The following is a 24,206-nucleotide window of genomic DNA, read 5'->3' as shown; positions in this document are numbered from 1 at the left end:
AGCGAGCGAGCGAGCCGGGAAGGCGGAGGGCAGCGGAGAGGCGAGGCTGCCGAGGCGGAGGGATCTGCGCATCACAGCGATCGAGGCGAGCGAAGTTTGGGTGGGGGCTGGACTTTCCTTCCTGGAGGCGGCACCCAAACAGCCACCCCGTGCGGAAACCCAAACTTTCTTCTGCCACTCCGAGGCTCGCGGCCGCCACCTCCGCCCCGCGTTCGGGGCCTGCCCGACCCGGCGCCGTTATCGCCCGGCCGCCCGGCCGCCTTCCCCGCCGCCCTTCTCTACGCCGTGGGAGCTCCGCAGGCTGCAGCGCCGCGGCCCGGCCCGGAGCACGGGCAAGTTCGCGGAGAGTTGAGGCGAAGTTTGGGCGGCCCCGGCCCAGCTCCCCTCTGCGCCCCCGGCGTCCTGCCGTGCCCAGCCCCGCCGGGGGCGCCCCCTCGCCGCCCGCGCGCCCTTCCTAGCCATGTCGTCCATCCTGCCCTTTACTCCTCCGATCGTGAAGCGCCTGCTGGGCTGGAAGAAGGGCGAGCAGAACGGGCAGGAGGAGAAGTGGTGCGAGAAGGCGGTCAAGAGTTTGGTCAAGAAGCTCAAGAAGACGGGGCAGCTGGATGAGCTGGAGAAGGCCATCACCACGCAGAATGTCAACACCAAGTGCATCACTATCCCAAGGTGGGGGCCGGAGCGACCCCGGCGGCTTTCTGGCCCAGCCCCCTGGCGCGGCAGGGCCGGCCGGGTGGGGTTGGAGCCCGAGGGATAGTGTGTGTGTGTGTGTGTGTGTGTGTGTGTGTGTGTGTGTGTGTACACGCGCGCGGAGGGGGGGAGGGGAATGGGGTGGTTGGGTGGGAGCGCGGGCAGAAAGGGGACCCCAAACAAAACCTTCATTGGATTTGTAGATTCAGAGTCTGGGGCTTCCACGCGGCAGTCTCACTTCCAGACCTCATATTCGCTTTTCACCTCCGGGAAAGAGGGGTGCTGCTGGAATTGGCCACCCCCACTCCGGGGAGCTGCAGGCTCAAAGTTGAGGCCCGCTTTGTTCAGCTCAGCGGGCCGGAGCCCCTCCTCCGCCGCCGCCTCCCGCCCCCGCGGCCCGCGCTCGTGGAGGTGGTGGTGTCTCTCCCTTTCTTTTCTTCAGCCCTGTCCCCCACGTCTTTCCTCAACAGGAATGCAGTCCGTACAGCTGGGGCTGTGGGTGAGGAGCGGGAGCCTCGTGATTGACAGATTCCTTCTTCGTTCTCTCTTTGCCTTCGGGATTAGCATTTTTATCGAGTATTTTTAGATTCGGTTGTGCCAGTCTCCCGCCCCCTCCGCACACACTCACTTTGGTTGCAGTGCAGTGCTCTGACTTTCAAATGAGAGACAAGTGGCAGAGAGTAGGGTCTTCTCCTCCGATCGTTGTGTGCCCTCCTTTCAGTTTGAGATTGCGAGTTGATGAAGAGCAGAGAGGGCTCAGAGCCCGTGAGATAACAAAACGCACCCCAAAGTGGGCCTCGCAGCGGCCCTTGCATTCCTGCAGAGCCCTCCTTCCCAAAGCGCTTTGCCATCTGTCTGGACCTCCTTTATCCTCCACACATCGTGCTAGCTAGGTCAGGGACGAGCTCACAGATGGCTGATAGAAGGGGTCAGTGACTTCTCTCCACTCCCAGGGCCTTCTCTTAGCTGCGTTTGGCTGAAAATTGGGGCATGGAGGCACCTTGGCCTCCTGTCTCTCCCTCTCAGCCCCCTCTAAAGTCTGACTCTGCACCAAGGGAGTGTGTGTGTGTGTGCGTGGAATGTCCCTGGGGTCTCAGGCTGCAGAGGAATAAGTAGAGTATCCTCAGGGCTTGAGCCCCACGGAGATTGTCATCTTTGCTCCTGGGCCAGGAGTGGACTCCATCCTTGGCCACCTGCTTTGGGGCAGCTGTACAAGGGCTGCCAGCCGTGTCAGGCAGGCACAAAGCAACATCTGTCCCTGGGAACCCAGCGCAGGCCTCCTCTGGAAATAAATGCCACATATGGTGGGAGCGCTGACTTAAAAAATCATAATTTTTTTTTAACTGGGTGGATCCAGTCAATAAAGGGGGAGGGAAGGCGGTGCGCTGTCTGGGAAGTGCGCTCTGGGTGTGTGATCCAGAGCCAGAACTGACTTCAGAGGAGGTGGTGTGATGTGATGGTCAGTGAGCCCTGGGTTCTGGTCCCAGCTCTGGTTCTTAATTATTCTTATTCCTTTGGTGGGGGGTGGGGTGGATGGGTGTACTAATGAGTGTCTTACTTTTCCCGCCTGGGGAGAGGTTTGCAAAACCTGCCATCTCACCTGCCCAGGTATATTGAGGACAAGTGCTTTATGCCTTGAAGCAGAAAAAAAAAAAAAAAAGGTATCAATGATAAAACGTTCGGCTGTGTAAAGTGTTTTAGAGTTTACAGAGCACTTTCACAGGGTTTTATGAAATCAAGAAAGAAACTCCCAGAAAACAGATAAGGCTGTTAGGCTTAAGATTTATCTCATTTTTAAAGTTGAGAAAACTTTGGAGGAGGGAGGTGAAAAATCTTGCTATCATGGACGTGGGATTCTGACCCAGGGTGCTCCTTTTCCTACACCACGCTGCTGTTTACTCTGAAGGTTCTGAATACATTCTTTGCTGAATGCTAAAGGACTATTAACTGGAGTGGAGCCAGGGGATGGAGGGCAGTGTGGATCTTTGTTAGAAGTTTGCTACTGTTCAGTGTGTGGGCTGCTGACAGCCTGGAGGAGAAGCCTTGCTTTCCCCCTGCCTTGGTAAAAGTTTGCCCTCTGGGAGAACATAGCTTTGGCCTGCTTTTCCTCTTCCAAAGTTCTCTGCAGCTTGAGGCATATGAACGCTTTGGATGTTTCTGAGAGTTCAAGCTACGTCGCCCCCTGGCCTTCTTATGATCCTGTTGGGACTGGGGGCATCGTCTTTCTGCCTGGCAAGGACCTACTGCTAAGGCTTTTTTCATCTTTTCTTCTTTTTTCATCTTTTCTCCGTTAGGGATACCCAGTTGCTTGGGCGGATCCAGACAAAATGGATTTCCATCCGTGGATTTTGTGCCCACGCCTCTGGGTCACCTTGTCTCCCTTGGCAACAGCTGCTGCTGTTTTGGTCGTGGGCAGAAAACTAAAGGCCACGTCTTGGGGAGGTGGCTAGCTGGCCTCACGCTAGTGATATCAATGTGTCTGTTAAGCCCCATAGATTGTTTGTGTTGCTCTCCACAAATTGTCTGTTCTCTCCACACTGCCTTTTATGAGTTATCCTACTGCGTGGTGGGGTGGGGCACTGGGTGCTTAAAAATACTCTGCCGAGATCTGGATGTTGGGGTTTAAGGACTCCTCAGCCTAAGGAGATTTTGACAAGCGTGTTTTGGCTAATATGTAATCATGAGCCTCAACAGTAACATTTGGCAATTATAGCTGTATACTAGGGCCTTCCAGACTGCATGCTTGCTTCTCAGTTACACCAGCTCTAACCTGTCTCAGTGATCAGGAGAGCTGGAGTGATACAGGCTAACTGATATCAAGAATGTAAAAGGGACCTGTGCCAAGGAAGTGGTGAGAGCTTGATTTAAATACACTGACACAGGGGCTGTCAGGATACACTGAGGTCTGGCAGGATGGGCAGAACTTAGACTGTTGTGTAACAGTATCTCTCTCCTCACCTGCCTGAATACTTGAGTAAAGGAGCAGGTATCTTTCTGGCCAGTTTATAAGATTGGAGTCATAGCATTTGCCACAGAGGAACGGAGAAGGTGTGTGCATGTTATGTCCACTCACACATGGCTGTTCTGATGGACTGGGCAGTGGGATCTATTCCTTTGCCCAGTTGTTGGGAGCTGGATCAAGGTTATGGCCTGATTTGTTTGGAAGGGAAATTGGGCTTTCTTGTGTCAAAGCAGCAAGTTCAGGGGGAAATGGGAGAATTTTCTCATACACCCTATCTCTTTTTTGTGCTTCTCTTGTTTTAGCACAGCCTCCTCCTGTTACCTGCCTGGTCTTTGCCAGGCTATTCTCACCCTAGGGAGAAAGGAAAATGATCCTCATCTTTAACACTCCTTTCTCAGCCTTCTGGGGACCAATTGCCAGGGCTGCTTGTTAACCTTGATTAAAGGAGTTGCGCATAGGGGCTGGGAAGAGGAGGGGCCTGCAGGTCAAGGGGTAGCTGACTGTGGGGCTGGTGCAGAGCCATGGCTGAACCCAGGGGCCACTTGATTATTCCCTTGACATTTGGAACCTTGGAACTTGCTACTGCACCCAGGAGTCAAATGTTTAGGCCAATGCCTTTGGCGGCAGCCTCTTCCTCCCAGTTCTTAACTATATGTTACAGAGTTGGGGTTTGTTGATTCATTGTTACTTATTGGCTCTCCCATGTCTGAGTCAGTATTCCAGGCAATAGGGGAGGATGCAGAGGTAAATTTGAGATGACCCCTGCCTGTGAGGAGCTTTTACTTCAGTAAGGGAAACATTAATAGGGCATCATCTGAGTGTCCTTTCATATTCTCAGCCATCAAAAGAAATAAAAACTCTAGTATGGAGTGGTATTTTGGGATGGGGGAGGGGACTATGATGATTTTTTTTAAATACCGTAGAAATCACTGTTTGAAAACGAAATAATGACAGCCATCTGTTTTCTCCAGAAAGAAAGCACGGAATTCAGGTTCTGGATCTTGCCATTTTAATACCTGGATGGATTTAAGAGTTCACTGAATGTCTCAGAGCCTTCAGGTCTGTACCTATAAAATCAGGTGCTTGTAGAAGTTTTGGTAAACCAGAGAATTTGACAGCTGTAAGTGTTAACGTTTAGGCCTCTGTACATATTATTCATCCATTACTAAATTATCTAGTCATTTATTAAATGCCTACTATGATAAGCAAGGTAGGGCACCTGTTCCCAAGGATCTCCTTGTCTAGAGTGGACGACAGACTTGCACAAAAATATAGGGCATGAGCTGCAGCCAAGGAATGTATAGAATGCCCAGGAACATGGCGGACAGACCATTAATTCTGTGGGAGGAGGTGAGGAGAGGAGGAAAGGATCAATGTGAGGTGGAAAACCAAAAGGAGGACAGGAGTTATTATCCGAAGGAAGTTTCTGGACTGCAGTATGATCGTGCGAACTTTTGGGTACATGGTGATAGTTGCATGTAAGAATGAGGCAGTGACATCTTTATCTTCTGCCTTTTACTAAACTCAGCACTGCTATGAACATGTTACTTCATGGCTTGTACCAAAGGGCTAGTGACCTCTGTGCAGTATTTTACTCCACTGTCAAGTGTTCTCTCTTTGAAGTAAAAAGTAAGTTAGTATTGCAAACCTGAAATTCAGGTTTCCTCCGTGGGAACAGCAACTTTAGTTATATTAGCTCAGAATATAACAGTGTGTGTCGATAAAAAGTGGACAACTTGGAGATGATTGTGGGTGCTTAGCATTTTAGAATTTCGGTGTGACCTATTCTTTCATTTCTTTGCTTAACACTTGCTGAAAACAAATCTTTTAAGTCTGAGTTTCTGTATGGACATTAGAGCTTTTAATACATTTTTAAAAGTATTTGCAAGGACATAAAGTTTTAAATGATAATTCTAATAATAGGAAAAAAGTTAATGAATATAGTAGTCATTTAGTTCTGATGAGAAATGTAAAAAGTTGATGAAACTGAGAGAACTTGTCTCAAGCTTATCCTAGCAGGAATCTAATTAAAGTGAGTTTTTGAAAAATAAATATTGGTTTAATCATGTAAACTTGTAATTGCCATGTTATTATAAAGGAAATAAAATTAACACGATTTAATGGACTGAGCGACCATTAATTTTCACTCATTAATTTATTAGGAGATTTCGATGCCATTTGATGCACAATACAGCCATTATTTTGTATGTACTTCTTTATGAAATAAATAGGATCAAACAGTGCTTGCTTTCAAAATTGAAATCAGACTTTATTCTCATTACCTTATTCACCCACCTTCCTTATCCACCTCTCCCCCAGCTTCCTGTAAGTACAATTATGTTCTCTAAGATGGAATGCAGCTTTCTCAGTCTACCCAGACTCATGAATAGTCCTAATTAACATTTGTCCTTGTCTCCTTTGATATATTGACCTATTAAAAAAAAAAATCAACTGGCCCTCTTCCCCAGATCCACATCTGATAGTATTGGTTAGGAAGAGAACTACCCAGAAAGGCTGCTCATGAAGGCAGCCTGCTGAGCATGCAGGGCATCAGGAGGGTTTCTTGTCTTTCGAAGAGGCCAGAATGACTGGTGCGCTGTTGGATGGGACTGAAGAGGGCCAGGAATCATCTATTGACCGCTGACAGGTTCCCGGGGCCGTGAGCCTTCAATCATCCCATCTTCAGGCACAAAGATTCCTGGAAACAGTCAAAACTGCTCTATTAACCCATTCTGCAGAAGTTTGGTTTCTAATTTTACTCCATTCCCAGTTTTAGAACAAAGATACCAGGAGAATTTGCTTCATTTTTATGCTTTCTTTTCAGTACACCCAGCAGATGCCAAACCCTGGGCTGGGTGGCAGGGACAAATTGTGAGCAAGGCAGCCACTGTCTCTGTCCTGTAGCTTCTAGTTTACTGGCTGCTAACACAAGTTCTGTGGAATTGTAATAATGGTGTATGTGTTCACTCTAGTTAATTTGTAAATACTGTTTTCTTGATGCCAGAGATCCAAATCCCCTAAGCTCAGCAGTTTATTGACGAGGGGTGTGTGTGTGTGTGTGTGTGTGTGTGTGTAACATTACTCTTTGTTTTGACTTAATTAACAGTTTTAGAAATAACAAATCTATAGCACAAGTCAAACTATCTGCTGTTGATTATCCGAGACCTCCGCTGTAAACAGCAGCCTGCCACAGTGGCACACTGCTGTAGAATGTTTTGACAGACTCAGTTTAAAATGAAAACACAGTAGAAGGCTATTAATTAAGAGGTTGGCTAATTCCAGACTAGGCTAAATTTTGTTTAGCGGGCTTTTTCTCCCCATAAATGCTGTCAAAAAATATTCGCTATAAACAAGGCTTTTGGGGTCATTTTGGAGGCAAGAGTCAGCAGACCTAGATAGTTTCTAGACTTAGCTCTGTTTCTTATTAGCTGTGTGAGCTGGGGCAAGTCACTTTATATCTCTGGGCCTCAGGTGTTCTCAACTAGAAAATAGGCTAGGTAATCTCTATTGGAGGCCTAACCCTAGTTTTCATGCAAGCGTTTTAGAAGCTGCCATTTTCACAAACCCAGCTGATCCATGAATTGCAGATCTTTCTAAATTGTTAATGTCCTAAGACCCTATCAGTCTGGTGCCAATTCATTTATATAAATGAAAGTAATAAAACTATAATTTAGCTTTTTGGTTATTTTCCCCTCTCCTCCCCGCCTCTCCCTTACCTTATGAGTCAAAATCAGTGAAATTTAACTACAAAGGAGTTTAAAAATAACTGAACACTAGGATAAAGATGTGGAGGCTGTGTGTCTTGAGATGCAGTGAGCAGTTTTTCTTCTTTTGTTGTTATTTTTGGCTATTCTCAGAGCAGGAAGTTTACTTAAACTAATGACCACAAATGCCTAAAAATGGTTAAATGTAAGAGGTAGGCATTATAAAGGATACCTGTGGAAAATGTTTGCTCATATGTCAGAGTTTACCCAGAAAGCTTCCTTTATTTATTTTCAAGCATCTATATAAAGAAAGGCTATACTTGATTGCATAAGCATGTGCCTTTTGTTAGGCAGCGTGAAGGTTACTAGTTTAAACCCCAGCTAGGAAATGAAAAGTGAGTTTCTCCCGAAATAGTACTTTTTTGTATCACATGGCTCTCTCCCTACTTACATCTGGCAAGTTTTTCTCCTGAATACTTTGCTGGGGGTTTAGGATGACAGTATTGTTTAAGAAACACTGTGTAAGGGTTTGCTTTTGAAACCTACGGAGTCACAAATCTGGTTACTTTTGCTGCTAAGTGTTGCATCACAAACTGCCAAGCCAAGTTGTAGCTCTGAGGTGTCACCATTTTTTTCTCTTCGACTGGACTTTTGAAAATAGTAATGCTTTTTGGGTGTGTGTTTTTTAAAGGTCTGTTTTTACACTGTCACAGCTCAAAAATGCCAAAAGGCATTTTTTCCTTAAAAAATCACCTCTGGGCTAAGCCCAAATGTGGAGTAATGGATCCAGAAAGGACTTTTTGAGTAGTTACAAGTGGCTGAAAGCAAGCGCTGATGGTGGAAATTGGGTTTTTCCTTTTGCTTCAAATCTCCCCCATTGTATATTTTCTCTTACCTTTGTTGTATTCGGACTCAAGGTGAGCCTTATTTCTCTGCATGGAAGGGCAGGGTGAATTAGTTTGTTCTGCTACCCTTTAAATTTTGTGTGTTGCCATTTATCTCTACTTAGATTCTTAAAATATCACCCGAGGAGCAGGGGGCAGGGGCTGGTGGACAGGAAGAGCACAATAATGAAGAAGGAGCAGAGGACTCTGGAGTCTGACAGACCTTGGTTCGAGTTTACCAGTTACCAGCTATGTGGCAAGCTTGGGTACACTTGCTTCAATTTACTGAGCCCCAGTTTCCTCATCTGTAAAATGGAAATGGGACCACCTAATTCATATAAATCAATCCAAAGGAGATAAGATACATCAAGCACTTGGCTGTTATCTGTAGCTCACAGCGCATAGTAGGTGCTCAGTAAACACCCATTTTCCCTTTCAAGGGGGAAATTTGACTAATGCATCAATCGATCCCAGTAGGGGACACTCCCCCGACCCTTTTGTTCTCAGAGCTCTCCATTTGGAGAATCTTAGTTTATGTAGGAACAGAATCTACTATCAACTTATGCACACCAAGAGCACAAACCATGCTACTTGTTGATTTAGGGCTTGGCAGGCTATTGAAAGAGAAACAATTCATATTCTTAGGTGGTTCTGCCTTCCCCCCCCCACCCCTTTCTCTACCGTCATTTTTAAAATTGTTTAGTTGACTAAAAATAATAGTATTGAAAACAAACTTTGATGAATCAGTGCTCCTGGGCGGGGGATGGGTAAGATCCTGAAGAAGAAACGCTGTGACTCACGCACTTGTCACCGATAGCCTGCCCGTAAGTGTGTGGAAGTGTATGATGTTTATTGTTTCTGGTGTTTTTTGAGGCCCAGTTGGAAGGCAGTTCTGGTTTTCCCTGAAGTACCACCTTACCAGTTGGCTTGGCTGGTAAGGGAGAACGGTCAGCACCAGAATCTCATGGCTCCAAAATAACTTAGAAACGGGTGGTGGTCCCCTTGACTGCCCCTAGCTGTGTACAAGAGGGGACTCAGGCTGAGAGGGCCACGCTTTGGGTGTCCTCTGGATGTGCTCCTTTTCGTGGGGCAGACCTGTAGAGCCAAGGGGTGGCCCATCTAGAGCCTGTACCTCCCCCTTCTAGACCACACTCCGGGTCCTGACCTTTCAGTTACCTGCTCCAGTGGTCTTGAGCCTGCTTTCAAGTCCTGTGTGGGCCTCTTCCCCAGGTCCATCTGCCCGAGGGAAGACTGTGTTGACCACGGACAGCGTGCGTTCTCATGGGCCCAAGGGCTGACAAGGGACACAGGGGCCCGGAGGGATCAGATGGAATTCAGCTTTATGGTGTCTGCGTGGGTGTGCCTGAAGCCCTTCTAAATGTGGCATGGCACTGGGGGCGAGCAGGGATTCAGGGCCAGCTCTCCCTGAGTGTCCACATTCCATGTGTGAACAAGGGGTCAGAGAATTCTAAATTCCAAACCTGGCCTTTCAGGTTGTATTAAGGTATCTTTCAAGGTAGGGGGATAGAACACATTCTATGTAACAGTTTGTTACCTTGATTTCTACTTTTTAAATGTGACATATGGTATGTGGGCCTTCATATGTACTCTTACTCCGGGACCCACCAACAGTAGAGAGAGGCAGGCCTATTTTTAGCACCATCCTCTCAGTTGTGGCACCATCATACGGACAGGATTGCTTCCCTTCACCTTGAACCCAGATCAGAGTGAATTACATGCAGATGAGGGAGAAGGTGATACATATTGCAGCCACCCTGCCCATCTGAAGTGGAACAGAGCTGGACAGCTGATAGTACGTTTGTTTGTTGGACACATTTATTGGGCACTGATTTGTGCTGGGCCTCACGCGGTATAGAGATGCTGAGGTGAAGTCCTGTGTCTTAACTGTACAGAGGCAAAAGGGGACACAATGACCACAGATACGGTGGGCTCATGGGAAAGACTCTAGTAATGGTTGAACACTGTATTGCTTGGGAGCCCAGAGGAAGAGCAGCCCTCTTTCTGGGAGAGTCAGAAGGCTTCATAGAAGACTTCGAAGCAAGACTCAAAGGATGGATAGAAGTGTGGGAGTTTGGGAAGGCTACATGGAGCACTGGCCAGACAGCATGAAGGGCCTGGTGTCTGGGGCAGGCAGGACAGTTCGGGGTGGCCAGAATGTAGAAGAGGGAGTGGCCAGAGAGGAGTTGGAGAAGGTTGTTGCCAAGGGCTTTGGTCGGCCAAGCTTGGCATTTGGACCCTGCCTGCTCTGTAAGCGCCTAGGAGATTTTAAAGTAGGGAGTGGCGTGGCTAAAGCCACCATTCTGTTCGTGTTTCATTTTCTCCCCCACCCATGGCCAGTAACAGCAGGTTTTCTGCCTGAGTTATCCAGGTCAGAGTCATAATCCCTTACACCACCATGTGGACAGCTTTAGGCTATGTCTGGAGCAGGGTGAAAATAGTGTTTTGTTCGCCATCAGGAGAAAAGACGAGTTGTACAGCCAGGAGGACCCTGGGAGCCCCAGTGCTCAGGTAATTAGTCAGTGAGTCATGCCAGCCTCTTGACATGGTTCTTGGGAAATTAACGGAATGTTGCTGGGCTCCATGCAGATGCCGGGTCTCCCCAGGCAAAGGCCTCTAGATCAGATCTTGGCCTCTCTCTGGGTCTTCCCTGTGGCTGGCACAGCGCCTCTATGTGGAATGTCTCTGGTCAGTGTTTTAACTTCTTCACGGATGAACATCTAGGCCAGGCTTTCCAATTCCAGACCACACTGCAATCAGAAAAATTCCTAAATTCTCTACTGAAGGCTCATAGAATGCTGTAAGTGTGTTAATAACAGATTGTATTCCTTAATAAGAAAACAGTTTAAGTTGTTGGTATTCATTTATTTTATCACTGAGAGTAAACAGAAGTTATGTTGACAATTTAGAGATTGGTACAATTTACCTTATCTGGTTAAAGTCAGCTTTAATTGTTGTTAATTTAAGTTTATAGGATTTTAGGAGGTAAAGTTTTGTGTCTACGGGCTGATTCTTGTTCACGAACCCTTTTTGAAAACACTGATTGATAGAGACCTGCTGCTGTAGGGGAATCTTCCTGCAGTGGAGAGCTCTGGGTTCACATTCAGGAGACCCAGGTTCAAATCCCAGCTCCCTCACTTACTGCTTTGGTACTGGACAAGTCACCTAACTTGTTTGAGCCTCCCTTTCTTCACTAGTAAAATGGGAAAAATAATACCTCCCTCTGTAGAATTCTTAGGAGGTATTTACTTAGATGAGCTATGCATTCATTGAAAGCACTTTGCAGACTGTAAACTATTCTGCAGTGTCACCTCCTATTTATGAAGCACAAGTCCATAGTATTGCCAAAATCTTTTTCTGACAGAGATGGAGTTAAGGCTTCCAAGTGCACACCCAGGTTTTTACAGAGAAGATCATAAATGATGCATGAAATTCAATAGAAATATGAACTCAGGGCATGCCTGCTCTAGCGCTCGGTAACAGAAGTTTAGGAGAGTTGATGTTTTCTGCCTTGTGCAAGCAAGGATTTGGGTCAGCTGTGCTGACTTGTGGCTCAGCACCTGACCCCTCTCACCTGGAGTGGTCCTAGAACGCGTGGCACAGACTGAGTGTCAGCTGTATGCCAGACACCACGGTGAGCCATCGAGCAACTGGTAGTGGTTCTTTAGCCACCTGCAGTACTCTGGGAAGGAGGCATCATCCCTGTTTACAGAGGAGACCAAGGCTGTGAGGGGTCAGCAGTAGAACAGGAACCCGAACTCGGGTCACTGGTTTCTGACCCTGGTTGTTTGCTCCCAGACTCACCGAGAAAAGGCTACCATTCTCATCCTCATAAGAAAATCCATGAAACTGCGTAAGTTGCTTTAGGTTTCATGTTGAGAGACAGCTGGATTTGCCCCCGAAGCTCTACCTCTTCTACAATCTAGGGTCACTATATGATTTATTGAACAAACCAGGACAATTGTAAGAATGAAAAGGGGCAGTGCTAATATTAATTGTGGCTAGAAAGTGGGCATAAACTTGGACTGTCCAGACAAACGTAGGTAAATAGTCCCCATAAGTCACCCTGCCTCTATGTCAGGCACCAAGGTAACCGAGAGGATTCGATCAGCCAGTTTATATGCCACTGATAAAGTATAAGGGACTGTCAGAATTGTTTTCTGCTATTCTAAGTGAAATGATTTGCCTAAGGTCATTCGGCAAGTTGGCAACATAATATTTTAAAACTAGATGGGACCTTGGGGATAATTTAACATAGTAAAGTTAGCAGTAGAGCTTACTTAACTGAAGTAGGATTTAGGGAACATTTGGCCATACTGGTGGCTAAGAGAAGGAGGACAGGTGGGAGGTAGAGGTGGGGTGTGTCTCGGGGAAGTGGAGTGTTGGTGAGGGCATGGTAGGGCATTCACCTGGCTCTAGAATGTCTGCATCCTCATCAGGCCATGTCCCTTTGAAACCTAGGAGATGCCGCTAGGCCCAGTGCAATTTAGATGATATTTAATGACCAAAAGCAGAGAATTCTTCTGTGAGCTGACCTCTCCTGCTCCCCTTCTCCAATTTAGCTGAGGCCTCAAAGATACTACTGGCTGGGAGCTGGTGGGAGTTAGTGGATAATCCTTCTGCTGAAGAATTTTGGAAAGCTTTGAGGAAGGAATTAAAAATAACAGCAAGCATGCCTTTTTTTTTTTCTCTTTGATTGTGGTAAATGCATGGAATGTGCCAGGGCCTCTGCGGAGCACGTGGCCCCGAATAACCCCCCTGCCAATGGAATTCTGTAGAGAACGCGGAAAGACTGTGCTGTTTCACTCATGCTTAAGCTCTCAGGATTTGTTCTTCGGTCGTCCAGGCTTCACCCTTCTTCTTCTCTTGCCCCAAGTGATTTGTTGCAAGTCTCAAGAGGGGCTTGATTCCTCTATGCTCTCCATCCAAACTGTTACTGTGAGTGAGGCCCTGTCTGATGAGTTCCAAGGAGAGCAGCTGGAGCGACAAAGAGGACCGGTTACAGGCTGAGAAAATCGAAATGTAAATTTAAACCAAACTTGGCACTTGCTTGGAGAACTTCGGCTGATCTTTTGGTGCTCTAGTCGTCATCTTTTGTGGTTGCTCCGTGTCTTATAAATAGAACAAGATGCATTCTCCTCACCCCACCCCTATTTCTTACCTGCCTCCCACACTCACACGCAAGGAGGCATGTGTGTGTGGGTTAGTATGGGTAGGGAGCATTAATTATTTATGTTCCACTTCATCGGATAGTCCGTGTGGGAACTGGGCCCAGGGCTTCATGGAGATGACCAGGCCATCTTGTGGGTAAGGCTGGAATCTGCTTTTGTGTCTAAAGTTCCAGCTCTTTTCATCTTTGCCACCTTCTCTTCCGTAGTGGAGGCCCTCGGTCTCTCACGCCTGGGTACTGCAGTAAGCCAGTTGGTCCCTTCCCTCTCTGATTCAGCCAATATTCTTCATCAGGGGCCAGACTCACTGTATTAGGATGCTTTTGGCTGTGAGTAACCTGAAATCCAACTCACGGCCTCAGTAGTGCGGGGTCTTATTATGTCCCCTGAGAAGTCTGGGACAGAGAGGTTTCAGGCATCAACAAGGACTGGGAGCCTTCCATCTTTCTGCTCTGCCATCTTCAGCCTGAATGCCTTTTATCTTCCAACTTGACCCCTCATGGTCCAGTGATGGCCACAGCTGCTTCAGGCATTACCTGTTTTACACAGTTGCATCAAGGGGCAGAAAAGACTACTCCTGTGTGTGGTTATGTGTATATGGTGTGTGTGTGTGTGTGTGTATGTGTCTGTTTTCATCTAGGAAGAAAACCTTTCCTAGAAACCTCCTGGTAGGTATTTCATTGGCCAATATTATGTCACTTGCCGTCAATGGCTGAAATAATGGATTGGAATAAGCCTCTTGAAGTCAAAGATCCAAGCTATTTCTTTAACTCGTTAGGTACTTAGTACAGTGCCAGGCACTTAGTACATTTTAATTAATATTTGTCAACTGTCGATTTCCTTCTTCTCTGATACTTATCTGATGTCTTGCTAATTTCTGAGGATATGGTGGTAAACCAGAGACCAGTTCTTGCCCTCATGGAACTTATAGTTCAGATGTAGAAGTAATTATGTAATTGTGTTTGGAGCATCTAACAGGGTGGATTGTAGCAGTCTGCCACGGGGTAGTTTAGGGAGAGGTGTGAAACTGGGGCTGTAGGAGACAAATGGATATACCTGAGGGTGACATATTTGTGACCTAAGCCAGGTCCTTTCAGGCAGTTCAGCTTTCTGTCTCTTCCCCTCCACCAGTCTTATTTTCCTGTTGACAAAATGAAGATAAAAACTTGCCTGTGAGCATGGGGTGGGGGTAGGGTACAGAGCCAAGAGCCTCCTGCCCCCAGGGGAAATTTTCTAAAGGTGCTTGCGGTATTCTGGCTTCAAAACCATGTGCAATTTAATTGCATGTTTAGCGCCTTTGTGTGTCTCACTGGCTTTGAATCTACCAGAAACTTTCTCTGAAAGCATATAGATGAAGAAATAAGAATTCTATAAATGTTCAGTGGTTAAAAACAAAGTGCTGGCTGATTTATATAATTTGTTTTTTTTCTGATGGAACTTTCTGTAGACATGGAATATCCTGGAGTCTTCCTGTCATAGTCCACTAATAACTGACTTTAGGTCTGCAAATACTTTTTCATTTCAATTCAGAGAAAACAGAGCCTGCCCCAAGGTCTCATGTTTTTATTTCCTACTGATCTAGGAGCTGGGATAACTTGGGACCCTGGGGAATATCTCAAAGCTAATTAAAGATGTTTGAGGTTTGCCTATTTTTTACTTGCTTGAAAGAGTTGGACTTTTTACTTATATCGTTGAAAAAAAAAAAAGAGTATCACCACCACTGATCCAGGAGGTGGGGTTGAGGGGAAGGGTTGCACACTTCAGTAAACATGTGACAGTGTCCTCCTGCCCTCTTCGTGTGGTCCCCCATAGGGAGGCACCTTTGAGCATGGGCCTGCAACCAAAGTAGCTACTTTCCTTGAAAACTTCAGTTTCCAGAGTAGTGGCTAGGTGAGCCTGGCCGTGAAACCGAACTAAGTTGTCCCAGTGTGAGGCTGGTTCTGTTTGATCAGCTTTGGTTCTGAAATTAATGGCCCGAGTTCACCACTCAGAGGGAGAGTTAGCATGTGGGGAGATGGAGGCCCGGAGGCCATTCCAGGGTGCCCCCAGCCCTTTGTTTAACCACGGCTGTGGACCAGTGGTCTCAGATGTTTACCATTGCCTGTTTATAAGAGGGAAGTGTGGTCATATTTCTATCTCTCTTGTGGGCTGCACGGTTGCCTTACTGGGGCTCATGTGGGAAGTGGTTACCGTCAGGAGGAGGGTGAAATAACAGTGCTTACAAAGGGACTTTGATCCAAGAATCTGTTTGAATGTCATCTTTTGGCCACTGTGTTTTTTATTTTTACTTATTGCCTATTGGCCTTAACTTTAGGGTGAGAAAATGGAGCCACGTGCTGGACCTCGTTCTACCCAGCTGGGCTGAATCAGAACTGCAGTTCAGATTACTTCTCTCCCTCGGTTTCACTGTGGGGATGACTTCCAGGTCTGTGCTTCGCCACAGCTGGAGACCCTCAGCTGCAGCTTCTCTCTAGGCATCGGTACTAGAAATCCCAGCAACACCTGGAACCAAACTTGTGCCTTTGCTTCCTATCTTCCTCCTACATCTTACACTGGCCTTCATCTTCATCACTATCGGAGCTCCCAGGTTCAGTGAAGTGTAGAATCAGCATGTGAACAAACAAATGTGCACATTGAAGGCACTGGGATCTTAGCATCCTGTTTCTCTGGTGAGGCTGAGGCCCCTTGGCTGCTCTGATGGAGATTGTCCTTTTGACTTTGGGAAAGTCGGCTTGACTTCTCTGGGCATTGGCCTTTGCATCCGCAAAATGACATGCTCAAATGTTTTTATCGGGTCTAATATTTCATGACACCTCTCTGTCCTCTAGTCCTTGGTTCTTGCCTTTTGCTCTTATCTTGATGCCCATATTTTCCTGGGGGACAAACCTAATTTTCATCTGATGCTCTACCTTCAGAGGTAGCCCATTCCATCATGACCTTATTTAATTCTATTATTTTCATGGTTTAACTCATCAGATATTTACTGAGCATCTTTAGTTGGTGGTGGTGCCACCAGACATTGTGGTCCAGGAGCTACAAATACACTGCTGACTTGGACAGTCATACATACTCCTGCCCACCTGGAGCTTTCAAGCTTGTGTTGAAATGAGGCTTACCTAATGAGAATCTGTTCCCTATTCCTGGGCTTGGGGAAATCAGTCTGCAAGTAAAGAGGAATTCTCATTTAGCCCGAAGCATAGGAACCCTGTGCTTCTAGGCACCAGCTGCAGTCCAACCGTGGTGCCGTAAAAATACAGGAAGGAAGGGAAACGTGTTCACAGGTTGGTTAGAGATTTTGAAACCAACAATCAACTCTCTTATCCACGAGAAACCAGAATTCACTGCTGGCTTTTGGTCTCTCAGACCCGCAGCTCAACAGAGTACCCTTTCAAAGCTGGGTAGGCTGTCTTTGCTAATGGCTTTTTCCATGAACCTCAGCCAGCTAGCAAGTATAGTCTTTGAGGATTACGATTTGACCAGCTCGCTCAGAAATCTTTTTAAGAGCTATCTGTGCCCTCTGCCATTTTAAGGCCAAGAAAGAGAGGGTGCCTTCCAGAGACAGAGCAACTGGAGGATGGCTGCTGAAAGCATACAATAAATAAACAACGACCACTGCTTTTGTCGGCCTCTGTCACTATAGGGGCTCCTCTCTGGTGTGCAGAGGAGAGGGAGGTGGAAGACCTGGGTTCTAGTCTTGGCTCATTGTGAACCAGCTTCATGACCTTGGGTGAGTCACTTTGCTACCCCAGGCCCCTGGTTTCCTCTTTTACAAACCAAAGGCATTGGCTTAGCAGGATTTTAAAGTGTCTGCCAGCTTAAAAATTCTAATTCTTGAGCTTGCATTCAAAGAAATGACTGACTCTGTTACTCATTCAGATAGTTTCAGGATCACTGTACAATCACTGGGGGCCAGAGACTGGGGCCCACAGTTGAAGACAGGTTGGAAAGAGGCTTAAGGTTCAAGGTAGGCAGTGGCAGCTGGAACTCATGCTTCCTAATGATTGACATTTGATTGTCAGAGCCACCATACAAAGTTCTCAGCCCTGACTGCTTATAAGAATTCTGATGCCCAGACCACACCTCAGACCAATTAATTCAGAATTTCTGTGGGTAGGTCCTGGGAAATTAGTATTTTTAAAGTTCTCCAGGTGATTCTGGTGTATAGCCGAAATTGGGGATCATAGCCCCAAATCTTATGTCAAGCTGTGGTTCATTATTATAGGCATCTGTTCTCGGGAAAAAGTGACAGTGGTTGGTTTTAAAAAGAGAGAGAGATAAAAAGTGCATGTACACAGAAAGAAAAAACGTTCTGGATTCTAGAAGGGTGCTGATTTGGTAATCATAGCTGACGTTGGTGAATAGTTGCCCTGAGGTTTGGAGCCCCAGTTCTCGCCAATCTCTGGGTCAATGGTTTCTCAACATCTCTGAAGTAGTGGAAGCCTCTATAGTTGGTTATTTCTGCTCAGGAAACTCAGTACTAAGTTGGGGGTGGAGCAAGGGTAGGAGTGGAGGAGGAATGATTTAAATAGGCCATTACACACACCCACACGTTTTTCATGAAACTAAGTCAGAGGCCTTGGCCAACGCTGGCACACCTTGATGTCAGATCCTTGGCAATGCCCGGTGGAATCTAGGGGCTGCAAGAGTAAGTATGCTGTTCCCTGGGGTTCAGTGAAAGTCTCTGCCTTAGGCTGAGAACATCCTGCCACTTCAGCTGTGTCTAAACACTCCTGTTTGTGCCCAGTTGTTGGAGGTTCCCTGCAGGGAATCCATCCCTACAGCCTAAGAAATCTGATGGGGCACAGCTGTCCAGATTAAACATTAAGGGAAAGGTCAGCTGACTTCAAATATCTCTTTCAGGTGAAGGGGAGGGCATATTGTGGTGGGAGGAATGCAAAGGCAGATACTTAATTGATGTGACATGGTCTGCAGGAGGGAAGAGAACTTGTCAATTCTGATCAACCCGGAAGGGTTTCGCAGATAGTGGGGTAGGGGATGAGGCTTGAGGAGCTTTGAAAATGGGTTGCAGGCTTTAGATGCAGGTGTAGACATTTATACCAGATTGTAAGTTGCTTTTTCAGACAAATGAGGAATCCATCAGTTAACAAATATTTATGAAGCTGAGAGCAAGGCACTCAGAAATAGAGGGCCCTACCCTCGGAGCTTACAGTCTTACTTGGGAGTTGAACAAGTATGAGACAATAGTAATGAAGGCCTCTGCTGCAGTCACTTGGTGAGTAGCTAGGGGTTCAGAAGGAGGGGCGATGCAGCGTGGGGTCGGACAGATGCATCAAGGAGTGTGGGCCTGAGCTGGTGAAAAGGAGACACACCAGTCTGCTAGCCAACAGAGTATACCTTCCCTCTCTTAACATGATACTGATTGTCTTTAGGGAGTAGCCCTAGTGGGCACCCCATTGTTAGCAGGAGTGACTTTACGTTCTTACCCCATCAAAATTCTCTGCTTTCAGGAGTAAATTTTCCTCTAGCTTTTTCTTTCCTGCAAGGGAGGGGTGTCTTTGCCAGACCCCTGCTTTGATGATTACCATCTGCCCACCTCTATTTCCTGCATAGTTTCAGTTGGAAAGCCTTCCTTTCTGGACCTAGAAATACAGTGTAATATGTTCTTGGTTCCAGTAGCCACCTGGCACCCTCGCAGCAGTGGCTGCATTTCAGGTATGGATGGAAATGATTATCTGTGCATCAGAAAACTCAAGTTTGTCTTGTGAGCAAGTTGGGTGATCATCAGTAAATGCAGGACTGGCTTTCTTAGGCCCTGGCTGTTGCCAAGGCTGTTATTTCTCTGTGGGTAATTATTCCAGGCTTCACGGTCACAAGCTGAGCGTAATCAGGGGCAGATAAGAAAGCCATATATAGAGCAAAGTACATATTTCTTAAGGTGGGCGGCAGAGGCATTATATATGTGTGTGTGTTTGTGTGTTTAAAAAAAGACCTATATTTTCTGGGCAGCAGAACTTAAGTTTCCAGTAAACATCTCCTCCCTTTTTACTTTACCTTTTAATTTTGTGTTTATGGTCTCTGTGCTTTGAAATTGTTCTGCTGTGATGCCAGCCCTGACCGAAACAGGCGGAGCAAGCCAGGCCCTTTGGAAGCCATGGTTTAGATCGGAGTTCTTAGAGTGACTGGCCCAGCTGATTGACAGCTCGGACGAGATTACGGGAGCTCATCTAGGAGCATAAAAATAGAAACCTGGAGCTCCAGGAAGGAGGGGATATGCACGTGTTTATCCCCATTATCACCTTTATCACTGGAGGAATCATCTGTGTGTAATTCTAGTCTGGGGTTTGTTTTCTCTGTCCCCTATTTGCCAACTGTTAATGCCTCTGGTCTGAAAATCAGAAGTGCCAGGAGTCCTAACCTGGAACTAACTTTGGAGAATGTGGCTAGGAAGTTGGGCACACACTAGATTTAGTTGTTGCTAAGTGGAAGTGGCCTCTCCTGACAGACTTGGTGGGTCATGCTGCTGTTCTTTCTTGGCTTCACTTGTCAGGTGGGGTGGGCAGGGGCTGGGGAAGCCACTATTAGCAACACCGGGGTGGAGAATAAGGCCCAGGCTAAGTGAGTGAAAACTCCTGGAAGAGAGGGAAGGGAGCAGGAAAAGCTGGGGGAGAAAACCCCTTGAAAGCAGCAAAGCTGTCCGGCCGTATGGTGGGGGAGTGCGGGGCTCAGTGAAGGAAACACAGTAGTATTTTGCTGCCTTTTCACACCACTTTTACTTCAGTGCTGCTAAGAAGGCTTTTCAGAACCCTGCACTGAATGGAGGGAGCAGCTGTTGTAGGCTGAGAGGGAATGCAGCTGCCTGAAGCTCTTCACACCTGCAGTCTATCAGCGCAGGAGCGTGTGGCCTGGACAGGGCTGACCTTATTCCTTTGTCAGGGCCACCTTTCTCTTGACAAAACCCAGTGAACCCTGAGAAGAGAGAACCCTTCCCCAGGAACTTTGGCACCCTGGCCTGCAGAGTTCCCAGGATACCCCCAAAATAAAACATTTGACGTAGAGCAAACGGTCCTGAGTGTGAGCATGCCCAACAGCTTTCACTTGCAAAGGGGGCTGTTGGTAGTGAGGGGAGGAGATGGCTACTTTTTTTTTTTTTTTAAATTTGAAGAGGCCAGGCTAGGAGACCTCAGAGGAATGAGAGGCACCCCAAAAACCTGACCTCACTTCCCCCACCCCACCCCCTGGACTCTCCCTGCCAGGTGACCGTTGCTGCCTTGCTGTTTTCTCAGTGAACTATCCTTACCCCTCTTTTTCTTGTCCCTTGGAGCCTCTTGGTGGTTTCGAACAGCAGGAAAATGAGCCAATTTTCCTTCTGTCTATGACATTCTTCATCTTCGGCCTCATGGTGGGATGATGGTTTGGCAGAAGCAGATTCCCATTGTTCTATCTTTATAGCAGCCATGGGCGGAGGCAGGGCAAGTGGTCTTACCCCTTTTTTGTAGGTGACCAAGGACAGTTTGTACGTTAGTGGAGGAGCAGGGACTGAGGTCATTCCCCCATTTCTTCAACAGAGTAGTTCTTTTACTACACCGTGTTGCCTCAGAAATAAACACACATGGTGTGTGTATACATGAGTGTTGTCAGTATATCCCTCAAAAGATAATGGACTCTTTTTCAACTGCTGTCCCCTGAGGTTGGTGGGAACACCACCACCATGACCTCTCCTATGTATAACAGTGTACGTTTTACAGAGCACTTTCTCGTATGTGATTTCGTCTCTGCGACAGTCCCTGGAAGTAGATGAGCAAATGGAGACCTGGAGATGCCGAGTGACTTGGCCTCGGGCACCCACCTAGTAAGCGGCCCAGTGATGAGGGCGGCACCGGCTGGATGCTGTGGATGGGGAAGTGCGAGTCCAGTGGAGCAATCAGCGGTGTAACCAGCAAGCAGAGGCATTTTGTTTTGCTGTTCTGGCTTCTCAAGCCACACAAGGTCCCTGGTTCCCGAGCATGACCTCCTCCCAAAGGGCCTGCTTGTGCATGCCCTGCCCAGCATGGAAGCCTGGACCAGTGTGCGAGGAGGGGGCACACCCAGGTCAAGTGAAGGGCCACCCTGAGGGAGTGGTGACTGGCTGTATCGAAGTGACTGGAGTCAGGGTTCACCCTGCTCCGGGTGGGGCCTTCCTATGTCACTTCACAGAGAGATGGACTTAAAAGGGCGTGTCCAGGAATGCAGCACTTCAGAATCATGGGGTCTCTCCTGGTGTAGGAGGAAGATCAGGGAGTCTGGCTTCTGACAGATTTGGAAATTCTAGATCTGCTTTTTAGTAGCTGCGGGACAGTCCTTTCAACACTCGATCCTCAGCTTGGGTGTTGTCAATATGTCCTTCAAAAGCTTGGAGTTCCTGCGACAGTATGATTATTCCTCTGGTCAGAAGACTTGACAGGTCATCTAGTCTAACCCCTAACAGATGGGGAAACAGGCCCCGAGGGGAACAGTGACTTGCCCGAGATCATTAGTGAATTAGTGGCAAAGCTAGAGTCAGGATCAGGTCTCTTGATCTCATGCCATCCTGGTTTGTTTGTTTGCTTGTGTTGTGCATGAATCTGGGGTGGTTTTTCTTGTTCACACTCTGGCCAGTAGCCATTTCCATGAGCAGTTGTCTTATGAGGTAAAGTCAGCTAGCACCCAGGGATAAAAGTGTGAGCCCTCTAATGTCAACTGTATGGAGAGGAAAATGGGTGGGAGGGCAGGGCAGGAAACATTTCAGAGCTTGTGTGAACCACTGTAAGTCAAATCCTAGTTTTCCAAGTATGCTTGACGGTAAGTGTGGTTCAGACCCTGAGATGTTCCACTCAGGGGTTTGGGAAGTAGATATATATTTCTCTTAAAGTTCTCAATGCTTCTCTCTTTACTGCATTCTCCACCCTCATTTGTCTAGGGCTTTAAATCATCTTTGGCTTGGGGTTGAAAGTAACCATTACAGTGGTAAGCCTTCTGGTCTATTTCGTGCAATCTTGTCAGGCCAAAATATTATGAACAGACCACCAAACTGTGTTTGGTCCAAGACTAAGACCCTCCTTCCCCACTTGAGCATTTGATTATCTGCTTCAGTGCTGAATTTGGTGCAGGAGACTGAGTTCCAGTGCAGGAATCCAGCGTAATTTCTTGTATTGTTACCATCTGCTTTCATGGAGTCTGTTTCTTTTGATTTAAATTGTTCCTCTTGGGAGGGAAGAACCCTAAAAATGGTGGGAAAATAAGACAGTCTCTCCTCCCCTCAGCACCCACACATACACGAATTGCTGCCGTGATGCTTGGTGGGTGTGGCTGAATGGAATCCTCTCAGTTTTTGAACATCCTCATTTATTATTCCTGCTCCCCCAGCAGTCTCAGGGCCCTAGTTTTCTCTGAGGGGACTTCCCAGATTGGTTCCAGGCCAGAGCCTGAACTTGAGATGGGAGCTGCCTCTGCAGTTGCAAGGGCTGCAGGTGGTCTGTGGTATTGCCCATTGACCTGTCCTGCACCAGATGCTGGTGATCCAACGTTATGATGATACATTATATGACCTCTTCAACAAGTGAGTCACTCCCAGGTAACCACTGGTACTTTCAGGGGGAACTGCTGGTATCATTGTGGCTGTGGCCATGGTTTCTCCAAAATAAGGTGTTTTTAGAAATGAAAGTACAGGGATTGGTCTTTTTTTTAGATTTGTTGTCATGGACTCATGGCTCCCCAACCTTTTCCTCATAAAGGCTTACTTTGTTTTCTCTTCAATTGAACGGTTGGTAACAGTGTTATATATTAATAAATAACCTACTCACTCCTACCATTTAAAAGAAAACTTTATATTTTTACCTTTTAGTTTTTCCATATTACCTTCTACAATTGTTCGTTTGCATAAGTGTTTTTATAGGGCTATAATCAGAGTGCATTCATCTAACCAGGAAAGCAGGAACCCCAAGTATTTAGCACGAAGAGACTGTAATACAAGACTTGGTTACACAAGGCGATATAGGAGTTGAGAAGCCAAACATGGCAAGGTGAGGTGACCTTGACTTGGTGGCAGAAAGCACTGCCACCTTTAGGCTGTGGGGACAGAGGGAAGAGGTGATGTTCCCAGAGCTCAGAGTTGGGGTCACCAGTGGGCCTGTGTAGAACAGATGTAGCTGCTTCTAAAATGCCCACGCACTACAGAAAGGGCGAGAGGAGAGAAACGCCCTGGCCTCTCCCCTCTTTCCACCCTCTGTTCTCCTGGGAGTTCCTGCTGCTTTCCAGACCCTGCCAGATGACCCCTGACATGGGGCCTGGAACATCTGGGGTCAGCCCTTGGGATACATAGCCGGGCACAAGAGGGTGAGGAATGGACTAGAGGGCAAACAGGACCTGGACCAGCACAGGGTACCAGCCTACTATTCTAATTTGATATTGTCATAAGCATTTCCCCATGTTTCCCCATGGTCTGTATAATTATACATGTTATCTCAAGTGGATGTGCCATTTAGTTAACCATTCTCCAACTGTTGGGCGAGTACTTAAAATAATGATAAATTGGCAGTTTTGCAGTGTGGTCCCCGAGCAGCAGTGTCAGCATCACCAGAGAACTTGTTAGGACTGTGGAGTTTGAGGCCCCACTCAGAAACCCTGGGGTGGGGCATGGCAATCTGTTTTAAAAGCCCTCTGGGGGATAATGATGTACATCAGTTTGAGGACCACTGTTACAGGTGACGCTGCACCTGTTGAAGGGGAGGACAGGATGCTGAGGGTGCTGGTGGGCAAGGGTCTTTGTCCAGAGACGTGTGGTGTAGTGGAAAAGGCACAAGACTCC

The 24,206-nt window shown here is 47.0% G+C and overlaps 1 protein-coding gene and 1 long non-coding RNA gene across 2 annotated transcripts in view; both read left to right on the top strand.

Moving 5' to 3' along the window:
• Positions 1-6: 6 nt before the first annotated feature.
• SMAD3 (SMAD family member 3) overlaps positions 7-24,206 on the top strand; it is a 122,581-nt gene continuing 98,381 nt past the window's right edge. The window contains exon 1 of the mRNA XM_011385948.2: positions 7-666. Coding sequence (XP_011384250.1) covers positions 461-666 — 206 coding nt within the window. The 5' untranslated portion in view covers positions 7-460. The remainder of the gene's footprint in view (positions 667-24,206) is intronic.
• Positions 661-10,290, top strand: LOC111735829. Its single transcript, XR_002778995.1, has 2 exons — positions 661-795; positions 6,692-10,290. It is a non-coding gene; the product is annotated as an uncharacterized LOC111735829 (long non-coding RNA).

Source organism: Pteropus vampyrus, unplaced genomic scaffold (genome assembly GCF_000151845.1).
Source record: "Pteropus vampyrus isolate Shadow unplaced genomic scaffold, Pvam_2.0 Scaffold15, whole genome shotgun sequence".
Classification (NCBI taxonomy): Eukaryota; Metazoa; Chordata; class Mammalia; order Chiroptera; family Pteropodidae; genus Pteropus; species Pteropus vampyrus.
The sequence above is the reverse complement of the archived record's forward strand: the minus strand, read 5'-3'. Positions and strand labels throughout refer to the sequence as shown.